The sequence below is a fragment of the Anas acuta genome, chromosome 4, assembly GCF_963932015.1.
Source record: "Anas acuta chromosome 4, bAnaAcu1.1, whole genome shotgun sequence".
Taxonomy (NCBI): Eukaryota; Metazoa; Chordata; class Aves; order Anseriformes; family Anatidae; genus Anas; species Anas acuta.
In genome coordinates this window covers 12,334,571-12,353,737 of record NC_088982.1, presented here as the reverse complement: position 1 = coordinate 12,353,737, position 19,167 = coordinate 12,334,571, and the positions used below count along the sequence as shown (strand labels likewise).

Here is a 19,167-nt window from a genome sequence, read left to right as displayed (position 1 = left end):
AGTGAGCAAGTTAACAAGGCACTAGGGACCTGCAAAACAACCTTTTATTTTTTAAGGGTCATCTGTTTTGATTGTAAGCTAACGAACCGATGGTGTCTAAGTTAAAGAGCATCCACTGCAGAATTTCAGTAAGTCTGCAGAACGTTGTGCAGGTTGTTATGATAACTTCAGTTCCTCACCTACAAAAATCTGTGGGCTTGGTAAGGTTTATGATTGCAGAAAAGCAATGTCAGAAAGAGTTGCAAGTTGATGTCCTTAGTTTTGTTTTGGTGGGGAGGGTTAACAGTGTTTAAGTTCAACTGAGAAATGACAAAAGGCTTATTTACTTTTCCAGTTTGGCAACGTTTGATCAAATTTTTATTGATAAATTGGGATAAACCTGAGGTGCAGGGCTATATTATTAGTTGTGTGTAAAATTATTTTAAATTACTTTAAATGATCATTGTACAATAATAGCTACACTAGAAAGAAATACCTTTTAAGAATAGTTTTCCCTCCACTTTTAAGATTTATACTCTCTATAATATCATCACTCTTAGTCTTCCGCCTACATGCTTTTTTTCACTGCTCTCCTGACAATTTGCCTTCATTTTGTGGGGGTGCAGAAGTTGTTCCCTTTTCAATTTAATGCTATTTTGATGACTTGCAATTGTGGTGTGACTAAGACTGTTATCGTATCTACAAAGCCATTGCTGCTCCCATAGAAAGCAAAGCTGAGTTCTAGACTTTAGCACTTCTCTAAACAAATGTTATTCCCCTCACTCTCATCCCTGTTATCACCTTTCAGAATAGAGTGCCTCACAGTGTGTGCTTTTACAAATATATTTAACTGTTCTCGGGGCAAGCAGGACTGTCTTAAGGTATTACTGTGTAAGTAGAAGCACATTTAAAAAAAAAAAAAAGTGCATTATACTGTTAATTGTACCCAGCCCTTATTGTACGGTTAGAGAAGAATACAGAACACTTCTGAATGGATGAAAGGATTGAATCACAGAATCACAGAATTGTCTAGGTTGGAAGAGACCTCAAGATCATCAAGTCCAACCTCTGACCTAACACTAACAAGTCCTCCACTAAACCATGTCCCTAAGTTCAACATCTAAACGTCTTTTAAAGACCTCTAGGGATGGTGACTCCACCACTTCCCTGGGCAGCCTGTTCCAGTGTCTAACAACCCTTTCGGTAAAGAAGTTCTTCCTAATATCCAACCGAAATCTCTCCTGGTGCAACTTTAGCCCATTCCCCCTCGTCCTGTCACCAGGCATGTGGGAGAACAGGCCAACCCCCACCTCACTACAGCCTCCTTTAAGGTACCTGTAGAGAGCAATAAGGTCGCCCCTGAGCCTTCTCTTCTCCAGGCTGAACAAGCCCAGCTCCCTCAGCTGCTCCTCGTAGGACTTTTTCTCCAGTCCCCTCACCAGCTTCGTCGCCCTTCTCTGGACTCTCTCGAGCACCTCAATGTCCTTCTTGTAGCGAGGGGCCCAAAACTGAACACAGTACTCGAGGTGCGGCCTCACCAGAGCTGAGTACAGGGGGACAATCAACAGTGAACGTTCATGGATGAGCAAGTAATGGTCTGAAGTAGTAAAACCATTTATTAAAACAGTGATGTTTGTTTTACAAAATGTTTCTCCCTCTCCAGTCAGTTCCTCCGTTTGTATTGTTATATACTATACATGTATGAACAGATCATGTTTATGACATGATGCTTAGTGTCTGCTCTCAAGTGGAACATCAGTCAGTCTTTCTGGAAACTTTAGTGCAACGCAGGTACTGCGCACAATAGCACTGAACTCCTGGAGCTTGTGCAAAGAGAGTAGGAGGATCTCTCTAGAGATTCAGACTGGCTCCTCTGAACACTGAGAACTCTATAGTACAATCCAGTGACACACAAAAGCTATTAGAACATTAATTTTTGTTACAAAATGTACAGACCAACTTTTTCTAAAAGCCTATTTATAATAGACATTCTGCCTGCAGACGAACAGTTTAAATCTCTCATTCCTGAAAGGCGTTTGAATTTTTTTCCCCTTTCATTCTGATATGTTTACATAGCTGCTTCTAGAAATAAAATTATTCTTTCTTTTTTGTCATTAATATGTATATGTCTTTGTTCCTAAGTGTGGTTGGGTTTTTAGAGAGCTTGTTTCACAATGAAAATAAAATCTGTATTAAAGAGCTACGGACTGTTGCTTGAAAACTTTGGTTTTGTTGGTTCTAGTTAAATTTCACCAATCTGTGTTTTTTAAAAGGAACACTTCCTCCAAAAAAAGAGCCACTGTAACATTTCCCTTGAGAAGTGCGTTAATAGGACTTGACTCCAAAAGAAATACTTTCTAGTGAGATTTAGCACAAAATGTATTCTGCTGCATCTGTTTAGGTCAATATGCCTGTGTGGGCATGCCCTGAAGCTTTCTTTTTCCTAGTTTTTCCATGAAAACATTTATTGCTTGAACAGATTATGCCTGCATTATTTACTGTGCATGTGTGTGCATTTTGTGCATTACAAAATCTTCCATTTTCAACATTGTTAGACTTTATTTACAAATGGGCTACTGCAGAGATCTGCAAGAAAATTATATTTTATAGCTAGTATATTTCACTTGCGAACTCCTTAAAGCAAACTTGTTCAAGTCTTCTACCAAACTGCTTGACTTGGGTGACAGGCTGTTATTTCTGATGCTTCAGTCATGTGTTTTCTTCTTTTAGTAGTCCCAGAAGACCAGATGATTACAATACAGTCCTAGCATAGTTTTGAACTCCACAGCAAGGCCTCCGCTCTTTGATGTAACAAGCTTCTTTTTCTGCCTGTAACTATAGCAGAGGTAAATACTTGAGGAGTAGAGAACAAGGCTGATGAAAGCCAAGGAGTAGGAGACGATTTTCTTGGAACGGTGGCTTAAGAATCTCACGCTGCTGGTCAGAGCTGGAAGATGTCAATGCTTCAAGGCAGTCTGCAAATACAGGGGGTTGTTTTTAGCTGCTGGATGCTTTTTAAGAAGCCAGGCAATGATTCATTGATACTAGCTTTATTTTACAGAAGGCATTGAAATCCAGGGGACAGAGTGTGCGTTTTGGGGTCCATTCATACAAATTGAGGACAGAAAATGAATTATAAAAACTACTGGCATCCAGGAAGCTGATTGTGGTTTTGTGGATGTTTTTGGTTACCATAACTGTGATACACATCCCTGCTGTGTACCAGCCTAACTTCCTTTGAGACAGGATTTATAACATGGTTTTGAGCTGTTCCTGGATGCTGCTTCTTCAAGCTAACCCAAATTTGGGTTAGATAGCTATGGTGTAATATAAACTCTAGCTTCCCTGTTGAAACTCGTGGCACAGAGTGCATTTGTTATTATGAACTAAAGTACATAATGATAGTAGAATAGTTTGGTTTTATCTGCAAGTACTGCTTTAGTGTCTTTATCTTGACATTAAGTATGAGATAAGCTTTACATGTAGCACTTCAGAAACATGTTTTTGTGACAAAAGATTAGAAAAAAAAGCTTGAAGTTTATCATATAATGAAAGTCACGAAGAGGCTTTTTCAAATGCAATAGCTAACCCTCTCTCTGCCATGTCTGCACATACGGATTTATTTGTTCAGGGTTGTGTTGAGCATGATAGGAACAGTAGAGTTTAGCAGTGAACACAGGTTATTCATTCTAGTATCCTATCAAAGTAAAAGTACAGTAATTTACATGGCAATTCAGACACTTTCCTTTCAGATCCTTTTACAGTAAGGCCTTCTTATTAAAGGAACTCAATTCAGTAAAACGATGGATGCCTGGAGCTTCACAAAAGTTCAGGGCTATACAGCACAGTACTGATCAGTTGAGACATCCGTATGTTTTATGGTATATGGAGAATTTGTTCAAGTGTGGGAGAAGATCTAATGTCAAAAATGACATTTTTTCCCTCCTCTCTACCCCCAGTGACTTAGCTGCCAGAAAGACCTGTGGGTGAAAGCTTGTTCCATGCTACTCTTCATCAAACACGTAAATTATCCTTCCCTGTTTCGTGCTATTAACTGACAAATGCTTGACATCCTGTGACTCCTTATAAGTAAGGAACCCATTTACATAAGTAGAGAGCTTACTGGATGAAGCTATTAACGTACGAAGTTGTGTTTTTCTTCCTCTGGGTATCATTCAGCTTTTTCTTCTCTCCTACATGAACTAGTGCGGGAGTTAGTCTGTGAACTCTGCATGAAGACCTGCAGAAGGTGCTATCAGTATTGCTGCTGCTGGAGAGTCTGAATGGTGACAAACATTTTCCAGTTACACATGTTTTTAATCTTTTTTTCATCTGAATCCTTTACACTATTGTTTACAGCACGCCTGCTAGACCTAGGGAGATTTTTCTACGTGCAGTGCTAGTGCTCTCCTCATCAGTTTTACTCATACGGTACTGACACATTAAAGGTGTGCAGGAGCTGCTGGTTTCTTCTCAGCATGTTTAGCACTTTACAGCCTAGAGATTTCGTGGCTGACAGGTGAGGTCTTCATATTTGAGAGTGCTCCTTGGGTGTTTCTTCTGCCATTGTTTTCTCCAGTAGCTTTTTAAGCTCACGCAGACAAAGCAGTTTGTTATAGCTCCAAGGTTTCAGTCTGAGTGGTGGTAGTGAGTTCAGATCTTATCAATGTGCATATATAGTGATAGGATAACTTTTTCTTATTTTGCGTGTACTGTTTCATCTTTTATCACTTAATCAATCATTAAATACTTCTGCAGTTTATCATAGGTCGTGTTTTTTGTTGTTTTATTTCCCATGTGTAACAAAACCATCAGCAGAATTTGGCATCTCTATATATGCTGGTTTTTTCAGGTCACACATAAATGCATTAAATAATACAGGTCTTATTGTATATTAGTCTAAACCAATAATCATTTCCCTAGGAGTATGTGAGATGCGTATTTCTACTCTTCATTTCTTTATTTCTTAGTCTATTATTTGTCCATGTAACAGCCTTCTTTGTAATTTCTTTGTAAGACTTCTGTGAGAAGCCTTACACACCACCCTTAGAGAGATAAATACAAGCTGGATCTGCCTGTCCTCCAACACTTTTAGTGCTACAAGGGTGTCATGTCAAGGCTTTTTATTCTCGTTTTACCCAGTATATCTTATTTTTTCTTTTTTTCACACTTCACAGGCTTACAATTTTTCTTCCTTTCGTGTATTCGCATTGTACAGATATCAGACTTAATGGTCTCTGTTATCATGGATCTCTGGTATCTTGTTTGCCACTCTCATTTCTTAGTTTTAAGTGAGAGGTTACGTGCTGCAGTATATAGTTCAATAGCTTTTAGTCTATTAGAACCCTTGGATAAACAAAGAAGAGAAACTATAGGTGTTTTTTGTTTGTTTGTCTTTATATAGTTTTCAATTACAATTGAAAGAAACAGTAGTTTCTTAAAAAATAAATAAATAAATAAATCAAAGGCACTTGAGCTTCCTGCACAGAAGCCTCTCAGTGAGATTCTCTGTTGGGAGAGGAGGGGAGTATATCTGTTACTAAATCTTTCACTGTGCCCTTCTCTTTTTAAAATACTCGGTTGCCCTTGAGTTGTCTATAGTCTGCCTGGTAGGTTGCTGCAACCTGTGTGCTGGAAAAAGGCATAGAAAGAAGTAACAGGTTCTTCAGTGAATTGTTCTGCAAACCTCCTCTTGGTCTATCATGGTATAGGTTTTAAATTTAAATGTTTTAGATTAATTGTTTTTCTATTTTTCTTTGTTTTGGCATGAGCTCAGCTTTATAATGATTTATGCCTATTTCTAAATAACTTTCTATGACTTCTCCTTTATTTTTCTTTTTTTTTCCTCCAATCCTGTTTTGCTTTTGAATATGACCGTAGCAGACTTTTGGCTTCTGACATGCCTAGCTGAGCACTAAATCTAAAGTGCTGTTAGAGTAGCTCACTAACATCTAGGTTCTGTGCACTGCTCAATTATAGGAAAAAAAAAATGAATCTTTTTCTATCTGTTGCTTTATTTACTGAATGTAGCTAAAATCATACATTTGTATCGCTCTAATGTAATATTCACTTTCTCTCCGGGAGGAATTGAGGTTGTTATTGCTGTTTTCTGGCCTTCTTGCTGCTCCGATTTTTCTCAGTATGTCTTAATCATTTTTATTCAAACAAAGCAAAAAGGAAACTGCATGTACAATCTTGCAATAAAAATAAAAATCTAGCATTTGCAAGATCAACTGTGAGATTGACAACTTAGCATTTTTTTTGGCCCACCTTGCAGGGATAAACCACCACACCTTGATAGCAATTTTCATCTGTGACAACTGTCATGTCTTATGAAATACTTCTAAAACAAAAAGTTTCTGTACTTTTCTGGCTGTATATTCAGTGAGCTTGGAAGTATGTTATCACTGACTAGGTCTGAATGTAGCATATGTATTGTGCATATGCTTAACTTACTATTTTCAGTTGCTTCAGGAATACTCGCTGTAATAATAAAATGGGAAGGCCAATCCAGAAGCCTTGTTTCATATCTTGTCATCTAAGATCCTTTATTCTCCCAAACACATGGTTTTTCCTCCTCCTCCTGCACGTCCCTGTCACTTTCTTTCTCAGCCCAAATGAATGCTTGTAGTCGTGATCATGCAAAGTATGTATGCCGTACAGGTTTCCTTCATACGCTGCCTGGGGGTGTTGCCTAATGCGTTCATCTTTTGTTCTGTAGCGTTTCTATGCAGTTCTCACATTCGCTTGTAAAACCTGTAATTTCTTTTAAATTTATATATTTCAAATTAACACTTTGTCTTCATTATTACTTCCTGTCTGAGAAGCTGCTTTCAGTTTTTCTCTTATCCTGTGCTCATTAGGCTTCTGCTGCTCAAAAGACATGGAAGTGCCTGCCTTGTATTTGTATACAAATTGATTTATTGGGTGCAGTAACACGGCTCTCTTTTAGCTGGCCCCAATAACAGTGTAAACAAAGCAGACCATAAGCTCAAAAGGTTTGTGATCCAGATTGTGATCCCTTAACATACCAGTTTTTGGTGTTGGCGTTTCTTGTTCATGGTCTTCATTTTCCTCTGTTATCTGGACAATTCAGGTGATGTAGCTGTGACCTAAACGGAGAGAAGAAAGAGCTGAGTGTACCTGGCCAGCAGGCAATGAAAGCAGGAAAGGTGCTAAAACTTTGCCTAACCTAGCCTCCTCCTGGCAAAGTCTGTTCTGCTGGGAGCTGTGATATGCTTGTGTTGGTAGGAAATTACATCGATAAACACGTATTATTCAGTCTGCGTCCTGTTGACTCTTTCTGCATGAAGTAACTTGAAAGAATGTTTTTGAAGGAAGGCAGTGTTATCTAGCAGTTAGAAAAACGCAGAGAAAATGGAGGTTGTTTTATGTGCTGGGTGAGCACATATGATTTACTCTGCATATATAACTAAAAATCTTTCCTTATATGTAAAGATTATTATTTATGTATGTGCCTTACATATTTTAAAGCTTATTAATGGTGATGCACGGTGTACATTAAATGCTAATATTTTTTTTTGAAACAGCATTTGTCTAAAGCATGTGCAAGACATCTTGCTAAATATGTCATTGGACACTGAGTCAGCCTGTCTCCAGCAGTGCACACGTGGTGTGTTTCAGTTGGAGATGTGACGGATAGAAAAAACAGAAATCTATTGCTATTCATCAATATTGCTATTCAGGAATCTATTTATTACTGACTTCTGCTAAAATACTGGGAAAGAAATTTTATGACAACAACCTTTGTCTTCTACAAAATCTTCTGCTTTGAAGAGGTTTATCTAGAAATATAGAGGTCCATGCAAAACATTCCATGGATGTTGAAGCGTTTGTTGGTTTTTAGTCCCTGATGCAGCCCAAAGGTGAGGCTTATATGTATATGTATTTCTTACATGTGTTATTTAACCTATGATGGCATCTTCCTTTTCTGATTTATTATTGAACGCTAATATCTCTGAATATCACACACACAAATCCCCTACTATATATAAACTACTTTTTTGTCAATTTAATTGTTAAATGTCAGAGATGAGGGACAATAACTGCATCCTACCGCAGTGTTGTATAGACTTACTGAAAAAACAGGATGTTTTCCTTTATTACAACATTTCTTCTTTCTGATCAAAACATAACAAAAATTAAAAATTCCTGCCCATGCAAAAATGTACAGTAAATTTCCATTCAAACCTTTCGCAGCAAAGCTGGACTCCAAATTGGAATCTTACTTTGTATAGTAATGCAAAGTAATGTATGAAATTTCAGGAAGGAAATTGCCTTCAGTTTTCATCAGCTTACTTACAATCTATATACATAGATTGCTTACTTACAATCTATATACATAGACAGCTGTGTTCAGACTTGTGTAGTGTGGGTTGTGAAACATACTTTTAACTAGTAAACAAGTGGCCCTAAGAAATGGTTTTGATGGCACCTCTTAAGTGCTACCAGTTAATAGTGCATCAGCTAATGATGTGCAGCTTTGGCTTATTCTCCTAAATGCTGCTGTAAAGTTTTAACCTTTGAAATGAAAGGCCTGAATAAAAAACACAGATACTTTTGTAACTTTTCAGAGGTTTAAATGCCTTCTGTAGTATGAGGACATAAATGCACTGGACTGGAATGTACACATATGCTTCATCCTTTGCAGATTGCAAATCTTTCTAATTCCACTCTTTTTGAGTGGAGCTGAGAAAATTAAAGGATGCTATATAATTTCATATATTAAGTTTGACTTAAATAGGACTTTAATATATATTTTTTAATTATTCTATTAGCAATGTCATTGTTCTGATGAACGATTTGTGATTTTGAGTAGCCTGTCCCCAGGAAGGTAGAACTAGCTTGTTTCATAAACCCAGAGCTGAACCACGGGGTACCCTGATGATGGCCACCACAGGGTCTTGGTGGCAGAGCAGGAACTAAAGGTAAATATGAAGTACTATCCACCCTTCTGCGTCATGGTCCTGTCTTAATTTGTTTCTTATATGAGTGCTACATACCGTTTAAAATTTGTGTGCTTTCACCTGCCTGCTTTCATTTGAATGACTTCAGTGCTTGTGAACCTTGAATAACTGATAGACTTCATTGGCTTATATAAATGCACCTGACACACAACAGCTAGTGAAGTCTATTTTAATTGTCATAAAAGATGCATGAAGTATTGTAAGATGAATGCTTCTCTCTTATGGAAATTTTTATATTCAAGACAGAGTAAGATTTGACATTAAAAAGACATCATTTTTTAGCAAAGCTGGAAAATAAAAGCTTCTACTGACAGCACTTCCATTGCAGTACTACTGTGTGGGAGGAATAAACATTAGGAGGTTAAAACACTAAAAACATGCTTAAGAACACGGGTGCTAAGTTATAGATCATCACTTAGCCTTTTTATGGTGGGCAAGTCTTTCATTGTGCCTGTCCTCCTAGCATTGAACTGAACTGAAAGTGTCTGTCCATCCTGGTTCCTAAACACATTTGACCGTGTAACTTTAACCTTCAGAGACTGACCTAAATACTTTGAGAAAGTCAATGGATAGGGCAGGCATGCAACCTGAGTCATTCATACCTGATCCTTTTGTTCACCTTGTAGGCCTGCCTCAGACAAAGCACGGCAAAATACTGACAGTTGTGGAAATGCTTTGGTACGAAGCTATTCCAACCTTGACCTCCAGAACTCACCACAGCTGCTCTTTTGCCCTCACCATGCAACTACACAACCAACCCACAGCCATAATTTTAATTAGCTATCTTCATTTATATTTATAGGTTCCACGTGACAGTGCATAGACTAAGTGATAACAGGGCGGGAGGGACTGGGCTACAGGTAGAAAACAGCAGCAGGAAGCACTTTTTTCCACTGGAAGTCTGCTCCTTTAAAGCAAACATTTCAGCAGGCTTGCCTGCGGTGTCAGCTTGTTTTACTTTCTCTTCTCAGTGAAGGTGGTAGTCGGACCGTAAGGTAATTATATCCCAGTATTGAAGAAACCAAGGAACAAAATGGGCTGGCGTTAGGGATTTATATTGTAGTAAACATGCTTATCTAACAAACTTCACTCTGAGCAAAAGGTGGAAGGGACCAGAGCACTGCTGTGCTTCTGCACATGCCAAATGGAGCAGGACACAAAAGGAAAGTTGCTTGGCCTGTATAAACAGCTGGAGAACAACTCATATGGTTGGGGCTTATGTGGTCTTGGCAAACTGCTCTCTCTGACTTCCGTGTGTAAATTCCACTTAGTTATCAAATGCTTCTGACCAGTGCATCCTTTATTGGTTCATCCAGAGTATGACAGACATATACGGTGTTTTCTTCTCAACATGCAGAAAACACTGAATGGGAAAAAAATAAAATAAAATCTGTAGCCAAGATTATTGCTGCTGAAATTCTGATTTGAAAGGCTTAGAAATAAGTCAAAGCACAGGAAGCAGCAGGGCAGTGCTGTATTACCCAACTTTTTTCATTTGGGTGGGGTATGCATGACTATTATATTCATTTCAAACAATACACTGTTTTCTGTAACTTCTGCTTTACTGTTAGCCGAGAGCCCCTGAAGGATGGGTGCTGGTGTGTGTAGTGCCATCCAGAAGACAGGTTTCTGACTTGTGTAGGGTTCAGTGCTTTTGGTTATGCATCAGGGCAAGGAGATTAAGTGGTTAATCTTCCTGGGATGTTGTTTGCCTATTTTACAATAATATTTTTACAGCTTTCTGCAAAGAGGGAGTAGTAAATGAAAATTATTTTTCATTATGTGCCTTGTTTAGCCAGACAACATGTTATAATCTGGCATTAGTGTTTTTTCTAAGTGGAGGTTGGCAGACAAAACTGTGGCATGGTGACGGAGAGAACTTACTTCATGGTTTGTTCTTGTTAAAATAAACCCATTTTAATGAAAGAGTTGGCTTCTAGCCTGTTCTCGTTTGGAAATAGTCCCAGTCCCAGTGATATTAAAGAACGTAAGTAGCCCTGTTCTTTGGGAGATCATCTGGAAATGAGTTTATTTCTTCCTTCCTCCCACCTTTTGAAAAATCAGTGATACTAAATGGCACCTCGGCTAGCTGGGCTGCTTACCAAGCTTCTCGCATTATTGCTGCCCTTAGTAGGCAGAGACTGAAATCTGTAGCTTTGAGCAGGTGCCAGAATGCGTCTCTCAAGTTTTTTCCTACATTTGGAAACTGTGCTTCTTAAGCTTCCTAGCCATGCTTTCTCATGCTGTCTGCCCTAAATACGTAGCTGCCAAGCATCATGATGTGGTTGGTGACCTTACGGGATAATGGGGCAAAGCTCAAGCTTTGGAGCTTGTTGTTGAGTTTGGATCTGACTTTCTAGTTAAGTTTTATCTTGGCTAGTAAACAGTATAACAGACCACTGATTAAGAACATATCTCACGCACTCTCAGTTGAGTAAACTGTAAATTGTATTGTTTTTCTCCTTATCGTTTTTCCAAACTAACTTCGGATTATAAATTCTTGTGGGTGGGGTGGGGAGAGGGAGTAGCTGTCACAGCCTTTGTTAGTTTTTGTATTAAACTTGCTCTTCATTCGTAAAATTGTTCCCAGCATGACATTATTTACAAACCCTGGATATCAGATAAAGCTCTGATTTTTTTTCTTGATGACTGACCTGTAAAGCAACGCAATGCTTTTGAAGAAGAAAAAATAAAATGTTCATCTGTATTTATACAATCAGATAGGAAAGGAGAAAAAAAAAATGTGATTGCTGAATTGGGCTCGGTATAATGAATTTTATAAGCATTTAATCATTTTGTTATTGTTTCTATATACTCTAGGGACTGAGGAGCTGAGATTTCAAATATACCAGATAAGTTTTACAGGCTTTTTTTTTTTTTTTTTTCTTTTTCCAAAATGCTTGAGAAGGCTCCACTACTAAATAAGTAATCAGCTGAAGGACTCGAGGGCCATCAGGAATAAGAATAACAACAGTACAAAAGTTGATCTATACTGCAGGTTCTGTGCGTGTTTATATTTATTGTAATGAAATTTCTTCTGTTGAGAGATTAATCCTGTGGAAGTAAGTGAGAAACTGTAAACTGTGTACCATCCTGTGGCAGGTACCAAATAACAAGTAATGGTGCCTACGCTGGGGTGGAGAGAAAATATTAGTTAATTTCCACTGCTGTTCTGCTGTTCTTGTAAAAACCCTTGTGTTGGATTTTGTTGATAAGATCCTGTAATTCTTCAACCAAATATAATAATGATTTAGAAAACTTCAAATTCTGCTAACAAACTGTTTTCTTTCTCAAATTCATTTAGAGGCCATGAAGGAAGAACCTGAAGTGCTCTTCGAGGAACTGCTTGAGAGGGCCAAAGCTGGAGAACCAAAAGCACAAACAGAGGTAATTTTATATGCTTTTTGTCCAGTGCTGTTTGCTCTCAATTCCAAAAATAGCATTGCCAGCTTTTAGTGGAACTCTTATCTCTTCCAAAGACACTTAGCTGAACTGTATCTGTTTTGATCATAAGCTGTTCAAAGAAAGGTGAGAAAGGTGACGCTGGGTAGTTTCCCAGCCTTGAGAATTGCTGCCTACTTGGGTTTCAGGTCCTACTCTTGCATAAGCCTTTAGGATGAATATCAAAATGGGGTGGGGAGTAGGGGAAGGATTAGGCTCAGAGCGTGGAGAAGCCTCGGTGCTTGACTTTTATTTTTATATTTTTATGTACAAGAGTTATTTGTGGAGGTAGTGATTCTTAAATGCTGTTTGGATTTTTGGTGTTGGACTTAATTTTGTCACTGGAGCACAATTGTTTATCAGAATGAAAGCTATGTCAACACTGTTTGTTCAGTACTTCACTATGTACAAAGACTCTTAGGCTGGACTCTCTGGAAGAAACTGTCACTGAGCTGCTTCAGCAGGAACATCAGAGGTTGGTTTTTCCTCTATCACCATTTCTATGTTGAATTAACATAGAAAAGAAGTTTTAGAAAAGAAGCCCTTCATGGTTTATTGAAGCTATCTATATTTAGTTGTGTAATGATAGATCCAATTAAATGATAATGGTAATTCTACCCCTGTATATGTTGGTATTTGGGTTTCCCATAGGTTTTAGAAAAGTTTTCTTTCCTGTCCGTTGCATTATGCTGGAGTATTGGTCTAGTTGATCTAGTATAAATAGCCTAAAACTTTAGAGAAGGCTTTGAATTCCTGCTTAATTTGTCTGGTGACTGACTTAAGCATTCTTCTTCAGCTTTGGCTTTGACAAGGAGTGCTCATGGTCTCCTACAAGCTCATTGGTGATTTGTTGTTTTTTAACCCAGGGATCACTTTTCAAGAAAAAAATAAAAAATATTGCAATGCCAGGCTCTCTCCCCACTCCATCTCAACTTGTTTGAGGGCAGGCTGTCCTTGGAGCTGTAACGTGAGACAGTAAGGAATTCCTCACCTCTGAAACAGCCAGCAGCTTTCCAGAGGATGAAGCTTTAACCTTGAGGGGATTGCTGCTACAAAGTCCACATCTTGGCTCTATTCCTTCACATAAAAGAGCAAGTCATAATATATTATTTCAGGATATAAGTTCCATCTGAGTAAGAAATCCCTTTTGCAATCTGAGCCTCTGATGTGTGTGCATGTATCTATAAAGTTTTTACCCTTCTCCTTTACTCTTTTCCTTTAGCTCCTTAACCGTGTACACTTTCTATTTCCACACAATAACAATGTTCTTTTCAAAAAAAAAGATCCAGCGTGCAATTTTGCTATATTATGCACTCGGGATGAATTGACTGTCCAAAAAGGAACCCTAAATACAGTTGTTTCCCTTCTAGGGAATCGAATTTCTTCTGGCATGTGGAGAAGGAATTACTTTTTATTTTCAGAAAACAAAAATTATATATATACACATACATATATATATATATGTATATACACATACATATATATATGTATATAAATATACATATATACATATATATATAATGTATGTTTATATGTATGTTTGTATGTATATATAAATATATATATACATATATATGTATGTATGTGTATATATATATATATATATATATAAAATATATGCTTCCTTTTCTATCATGGAATACATCCCTTTAGATTCCACTCAGACAAATCAGACAAATGTTTTTTAACTTGTTACCATTGTAGGATTATGAGTAAGAACCTGCGATGGCATCATTGTGCTTCTTGCTGATAATTACCAAATCAGATATAAGGAATCACTCAGCTCATTGGCATGTAGTTATTTTTGAATAAACTCCTAGTAATAACATTGCAATGACTATGGAAATAAATGCACTCTGAGTGGATGTCAACCTGCATTACCGTAGCTTTATATAATTCTTTATTGAGAAATAATTGTGCAGCGTTTACGAAAATGAGACACCCACAGGTGGATTCTGTAATGGAGCAGAGGCAGCTCCGTGTCTAATGAGAGGCACTCTGCAAGGGGACTACCAGAGAGAACTGCTTCAGTTAGCAAAGCCCAAAGGTGAGAGGCAGGCTATAACCTTTGCACTGAAGTAAAGTATGAAGATCTGTGTTAAGCCATTACCAGCTATGACTTCATTTCCCAGTTTTACGTAATGGGAAAGAGAAAATCCATGGTTTATCACTTAAGCTGTCTGAGGCTAATACTTTTTTGTGTTGTTTCTTATTTATTTGATTGCCACAGGCCAGAGCAGTGCGGCCATCCTTGGGTGGTTCTGCCTAGAAGCTTTGCTGTGGAAGTGAAAAGCAGCTGCTGCATGGGGCTTGTTTAGAAGTTGATCGTTCAGCAGTATATCACAGAAAGGCTAGATGTTTGATCTGGGATGTGGAGGTGTGCTTTTGCTACTAAAACATTCAAAATACACAAAAGCTTGTCCTTTTGTAATCAAAATGAAGGGCAAATATTTTCTGGTTGATCAGATTTTGGGAGTGGTATCTTTTTTTTTTGTTTGTTTTTTTGAGGGGGGTTAAATAATTAAATCTTTATGCTAAACTTCAAAGCCAAATGAACAACAAAACTATAGGGAAAAAAAAGGCATTTCTATCATAAAATCACAGTATTATGCTGTATTATTGCTTTCCCTTTCTGCTACTTTATATTGCAGTACAAGTTTTTATGACCAAGAGATCTTCATAACTTGAAGGGGCTGCATCAAGTGCTATTTACTTTTGAAGCTTTGCTCAGAATTTCAATGGCTATAAATATAAACACACTCAAGAAACAACTGTTCTTCTCAGAGGATGTTATTTACCATACAACTTCGTTCAGGAAGCAATTGCTTGAACAAACAGCTGCAGTTGGGTGATAATTTTTCAGGCAATTGCACTATCAAGGTTGAAATCTTAAAAATCCTGTCTCAAATACTCTTCTTGGTCTGCCACTATATCTGTGCAGTGCTTGTTGAACTCTTGCATGAATTCACAAAAAGCGTTAAGTTCTGTCTTTTGTATTTCTTAGTATTGGGTAGCTTTGCTGCGTATACTATGGGTTTAATCATTCTGGGGTCTACCCAATAACTATCTAAGTAGAAGCTGTTTGAGCACCCAATTAGGTGTTGGAATCCAGTTGCGAGGTTGGAGACCTAACCTTTAATAGTTAAGAAAACAATAATTTGATGAGATCAGTGTGTTCTATCTGTATGTAACAACTCTATATTATTAATCTTTCAAAGGTATTTCTTTAGTCACCTTTATTGGTAATATCAAAAGCAAAGTTTCAGATAAACTGTCAGTTGTATTTTTGTTTTGCCTTGTTTTTGCAGCAGATACTATGGTGGGTTTATGGAGCTGTACTCTATTTTCAGTTACATTCTTGGTGTAATTAATACAAGACCTTAGAGAGGGGAGTGCAGCGAACTAAGCAAAAACATTTCCCAGATACTCTGTACATGCAAATAAAATGTCCAGAAGTTTTGTCTATTCTCTGCCACTTAACACTTGTCTTGGGGTATGATAAGCAGAAGTGTTTCATGCTACTGCTTGAGTGTGTTTATGTTACCATATATTTCAGTTTTATAGAAGGAATGATGGTGGTGTAAGACAGTGATACAGGCAATTGTTCCATAATTTCTGTAGCCCAAAATGGTAGGGATTTTACAGGCTATATCACTTAAATTGCCTAATGCTTAAGAAATGTTAGTTTTATTCTATTCGCTAATTAATCACAAGTTTGCTTTGACCTTCAGTGGCTAAACTGCTATAAGTCAGGCATTTCCTTCCTGAGACTTCCTTCCATCCATCTCAAGGCCCTCTGCCAATTTACTTCACCTGAATTTCAGAATGTTAATGGCACCAGTAATTACACTTAATTATTGTATATTTTAAATAAGATTAACAACATGGTCTGACCATTTTTATAGGAAGAAAGCCATCCAAGAAAAGACTGCTGCTAATACGATGTGTAATACCAGGAGCTTCACCTGATCCTTCTAGATTCCCAAAGACCAGTGGTGACTAATTCATTGACCTAGTCAAATGTACTGCGATTCCTTCTTACTTCCACTTCTGGAAAGTGATCTTTCTCTGAAGAATATCAACTTACAGCGATGTTCTTTAGTGCTTAGAGCAAATGTTTTGACCTTTTGTTCAAAGAGAATTTATTGTAGCAGAGGGAGAAGGGAGACAGAGACTAGAGTGTATTTCAGGTTAACCAAAGGAATTCTGTTTGTTGCTTGTTGTAGGTGGGAAAACATTTCTTGAGATTAGCGGAAGAGGAGGATGAAGAACTTAACAATTGTAGTGCGGTTGACTGGTTCATCCTTGCTGCTAAGCAAGGTCGAAGAGAGGCTGTCAAGTTATTACGTAGATGCCTAGCAGACAGAAGAGGTATGGGTTCTCTGAGAACTTTTTGCTTGCGCTTTCTCCTTTGTCTGAAATAATGCTCTCTACATTTCAATACTGAAAAGAGGGGGTTAAAATATGTTGGAAATGTTCATGGCAAAATTATGTGAGTAGTTCCTGACAGCACATTCAAATAGGTAATTTTAAATGCTTTTATGAGCAGAGATTTTTTTATATTAATTGTTTGCTTGAATTCCTTCATGGGATTCATGCTCAGCCTTCCTCTCCCCACCTTTCATTGAATCTTCTTTCCTTGACTGTGAAGGTCACATGCAACCGTACACCACCTACACGTCTGCTGTTGTTTCATTCTTTTGCCCCTTTCCAACCTCTCTCCTAATTGGACTTTTTCACTGTCTTCTCCCACTTCAAGATTCACACCTTCCTTCATGCTGCTTCCCACGCTTGGAATGGGGCTCTTCTTGTCTGCCAACTATCTGAACTCTTATTTAAAAAATAAATAAATGAAATTCTTTCTGCTTTTAACATCAACCGTAGATATCTGCACCATCTTTTGACTGATCTGTTGTGCTTCAAAAATTGAAAAAGACAAAAGAATAATGCATGTCATGTACAGTTTTTGAAGTACAGTTGATACTTAAGTAATGTAATATGATTTTGATAAGCAATGGGCTCAGAAGTGCACTTGAGTAGCTTACTTAAGGGGTCAAGAAGTGAATGAAATTTCAAAAGTTTCAGACTAAACCGAGAAAAATAAATTGTGGGCAAATCTGTCATTTCAGCATGAGTGTGGGATAATAGTATCTAAAGTATTTTTCTTTTCTTGAGGCATCACTTCTGAGAATGAGCAAGAAGTGAAAAAATTATCATCAGAGACTGACTTGGAGAGAGCTGTGAGAAAAGCTGCCTTAGTCATGTATTGGAAATTAAATCCAAAAAAGAAGAAGCAATTAGCAGTTTCTGAACTACTGGAAAATGTTGGGCAAGTTGACAATGAAGGTTTGTTTCTGGTATTGGTGAAATATAAGCTTCCAGGCTAGAAACCTAAAGAGCTTTACTTCTGTCTCATGCCTGATTTATAAATGTATGATTTAGTTGAGAAAAAGTAACTGTCCTAATGACTGTCTATTTTAATATTTTAATATTTTAATAAAAGTATTCTCTGGACCAGTAAAGTTATTTCCTAAAGGCCTGCCAACTCTTGTTGTAGGTTGTGATTTGGTTAAGCCCTTACACAAATGACAAAATATTAAAGGTATCTTCATTCTCAGCACTTGCTATCGTTGGAAGATAGATGTTTTATGATGTTGCTGTGTTTAACTTTTTTCTTTAACAATCAACCTTATATTTTGCCAGATATTTCAATTTGCAAATGTAGTATTTAAGACACCTGTCTCATTCTGCCATTCTGACAATATATGTCACCTGTCAATGATCTTCCCTTTTTTCAGTATAGCAATAATGATATAAAAAGCTATATAGCCACTTTCTGCGTTTGTATATATGTTTGTCTTGTGCTAAGTTTGACAAAATACTATTATACAGATATTATAGCTTTAATAACCTTCTAGTTTTTGTTTGACTACTTTAATTGACTGCTTTGACTTTCCGTGAACTTGTGTTATTGAACCAGGTGGTGAGAAGCAACCCGGCCCAGTCCCAAAGTCAGTGCAGAAGCAGAGAAGGATGCTGGAGCGATTAGTGAGCAGTGAATGTGAGTCCATGGTGCTTCTTTCAATCTTTGTAGTTTAGTTTCTGTTTAGTTTTGCTAAACAATTCTGTGCTGCCAGAGTAAGGCTGTATAGCAAGTTTGGGTTGCTATAAACTGATGGCGACTATTCATTATGTGTGCAAGGTAAATGTAACTGATCTGCATGTGAAGTTGTAGAAGATGTTACCATTCTCATCAACTTGTCAGTGATTAGTATGCTAAAAGGTGTTTGCATGTAACTTGTCATCTTTATGTTCTTCCTATTCGAGCACTTAAAAGGCTATTCAATGCTAAATAAATAAATTGCACTTTCAGTATTTTTTTACTTATGAATTGCAGTAAGCTTTCTGATTACAATAAGGGAATGAATTATGCAATCTTTAAATGTGGACAGATCCCTCATTCTATTTGCCTTGCTTCTGTTTGCCTTTCCCTCATAAATAATGTTTGTGTTTTTGTATCTGTTAAAGAATTTATATAAGAAAGATGTACTGAGATACTCCTTTTGTAACTTAAATAGAGAGGAACAACTCAGTTCATGTAGTGGGGAGAACTAAACCACTCAGTGCACATGGTTCAGACCCATGGAGTCAAATCTGAGGGTTGGGAGGGCTGGACTTGCAATGAAGTTCTCTCTAGCCCCACATACCTAAGAAATATAACCATGCTCCTGGGCCCTCAGGAGGAAAGTCAAATCATTAG

At 37.5% G+C, this 19,167-nt stretch overlaps 1 protein-coding gene across 2 annotated transcripts in view; it reads left to right on the top strand.

The window, feature by feature from the left end:
• Positions 1-19,167, top strand: part of WFS1 (wolframin ER transmembrane glycoprotein) — a 36,069-nt gene that overhangs the window by 8,672 nt on the left and 8,230 nt on the right. The window contains exons 1-5 of one of the 2 annotated variants that reach the window (XM_068679866.1): positions 9,910-9,961; positions 12,271-12,353; positions 16,634-16,778; positions 17,583-17,753; positions 18,388-18,468. In XM_068679866.1, the coding sequence (XP_068535967.1) occupies positions 12,276-12,353; positions 16,634-16,778; positions 17,583-17,753; positions 18,388-18,468 (475 nt within the window). In that variant the 5' untranslated portion in view covers positions 9,910-9,961; positions 12,271-12,275. Of the gene's footprint in view, positions 1-9,909; positions 9,962-12,270; positions 12,354-16,633; positions 16,779-17,582; positions 17,754-18,387; positions 18,469-19,167 lie in introns of those variants that run through there. The other variant, XM_068679865.1, reaches the window with a different exon arrangement.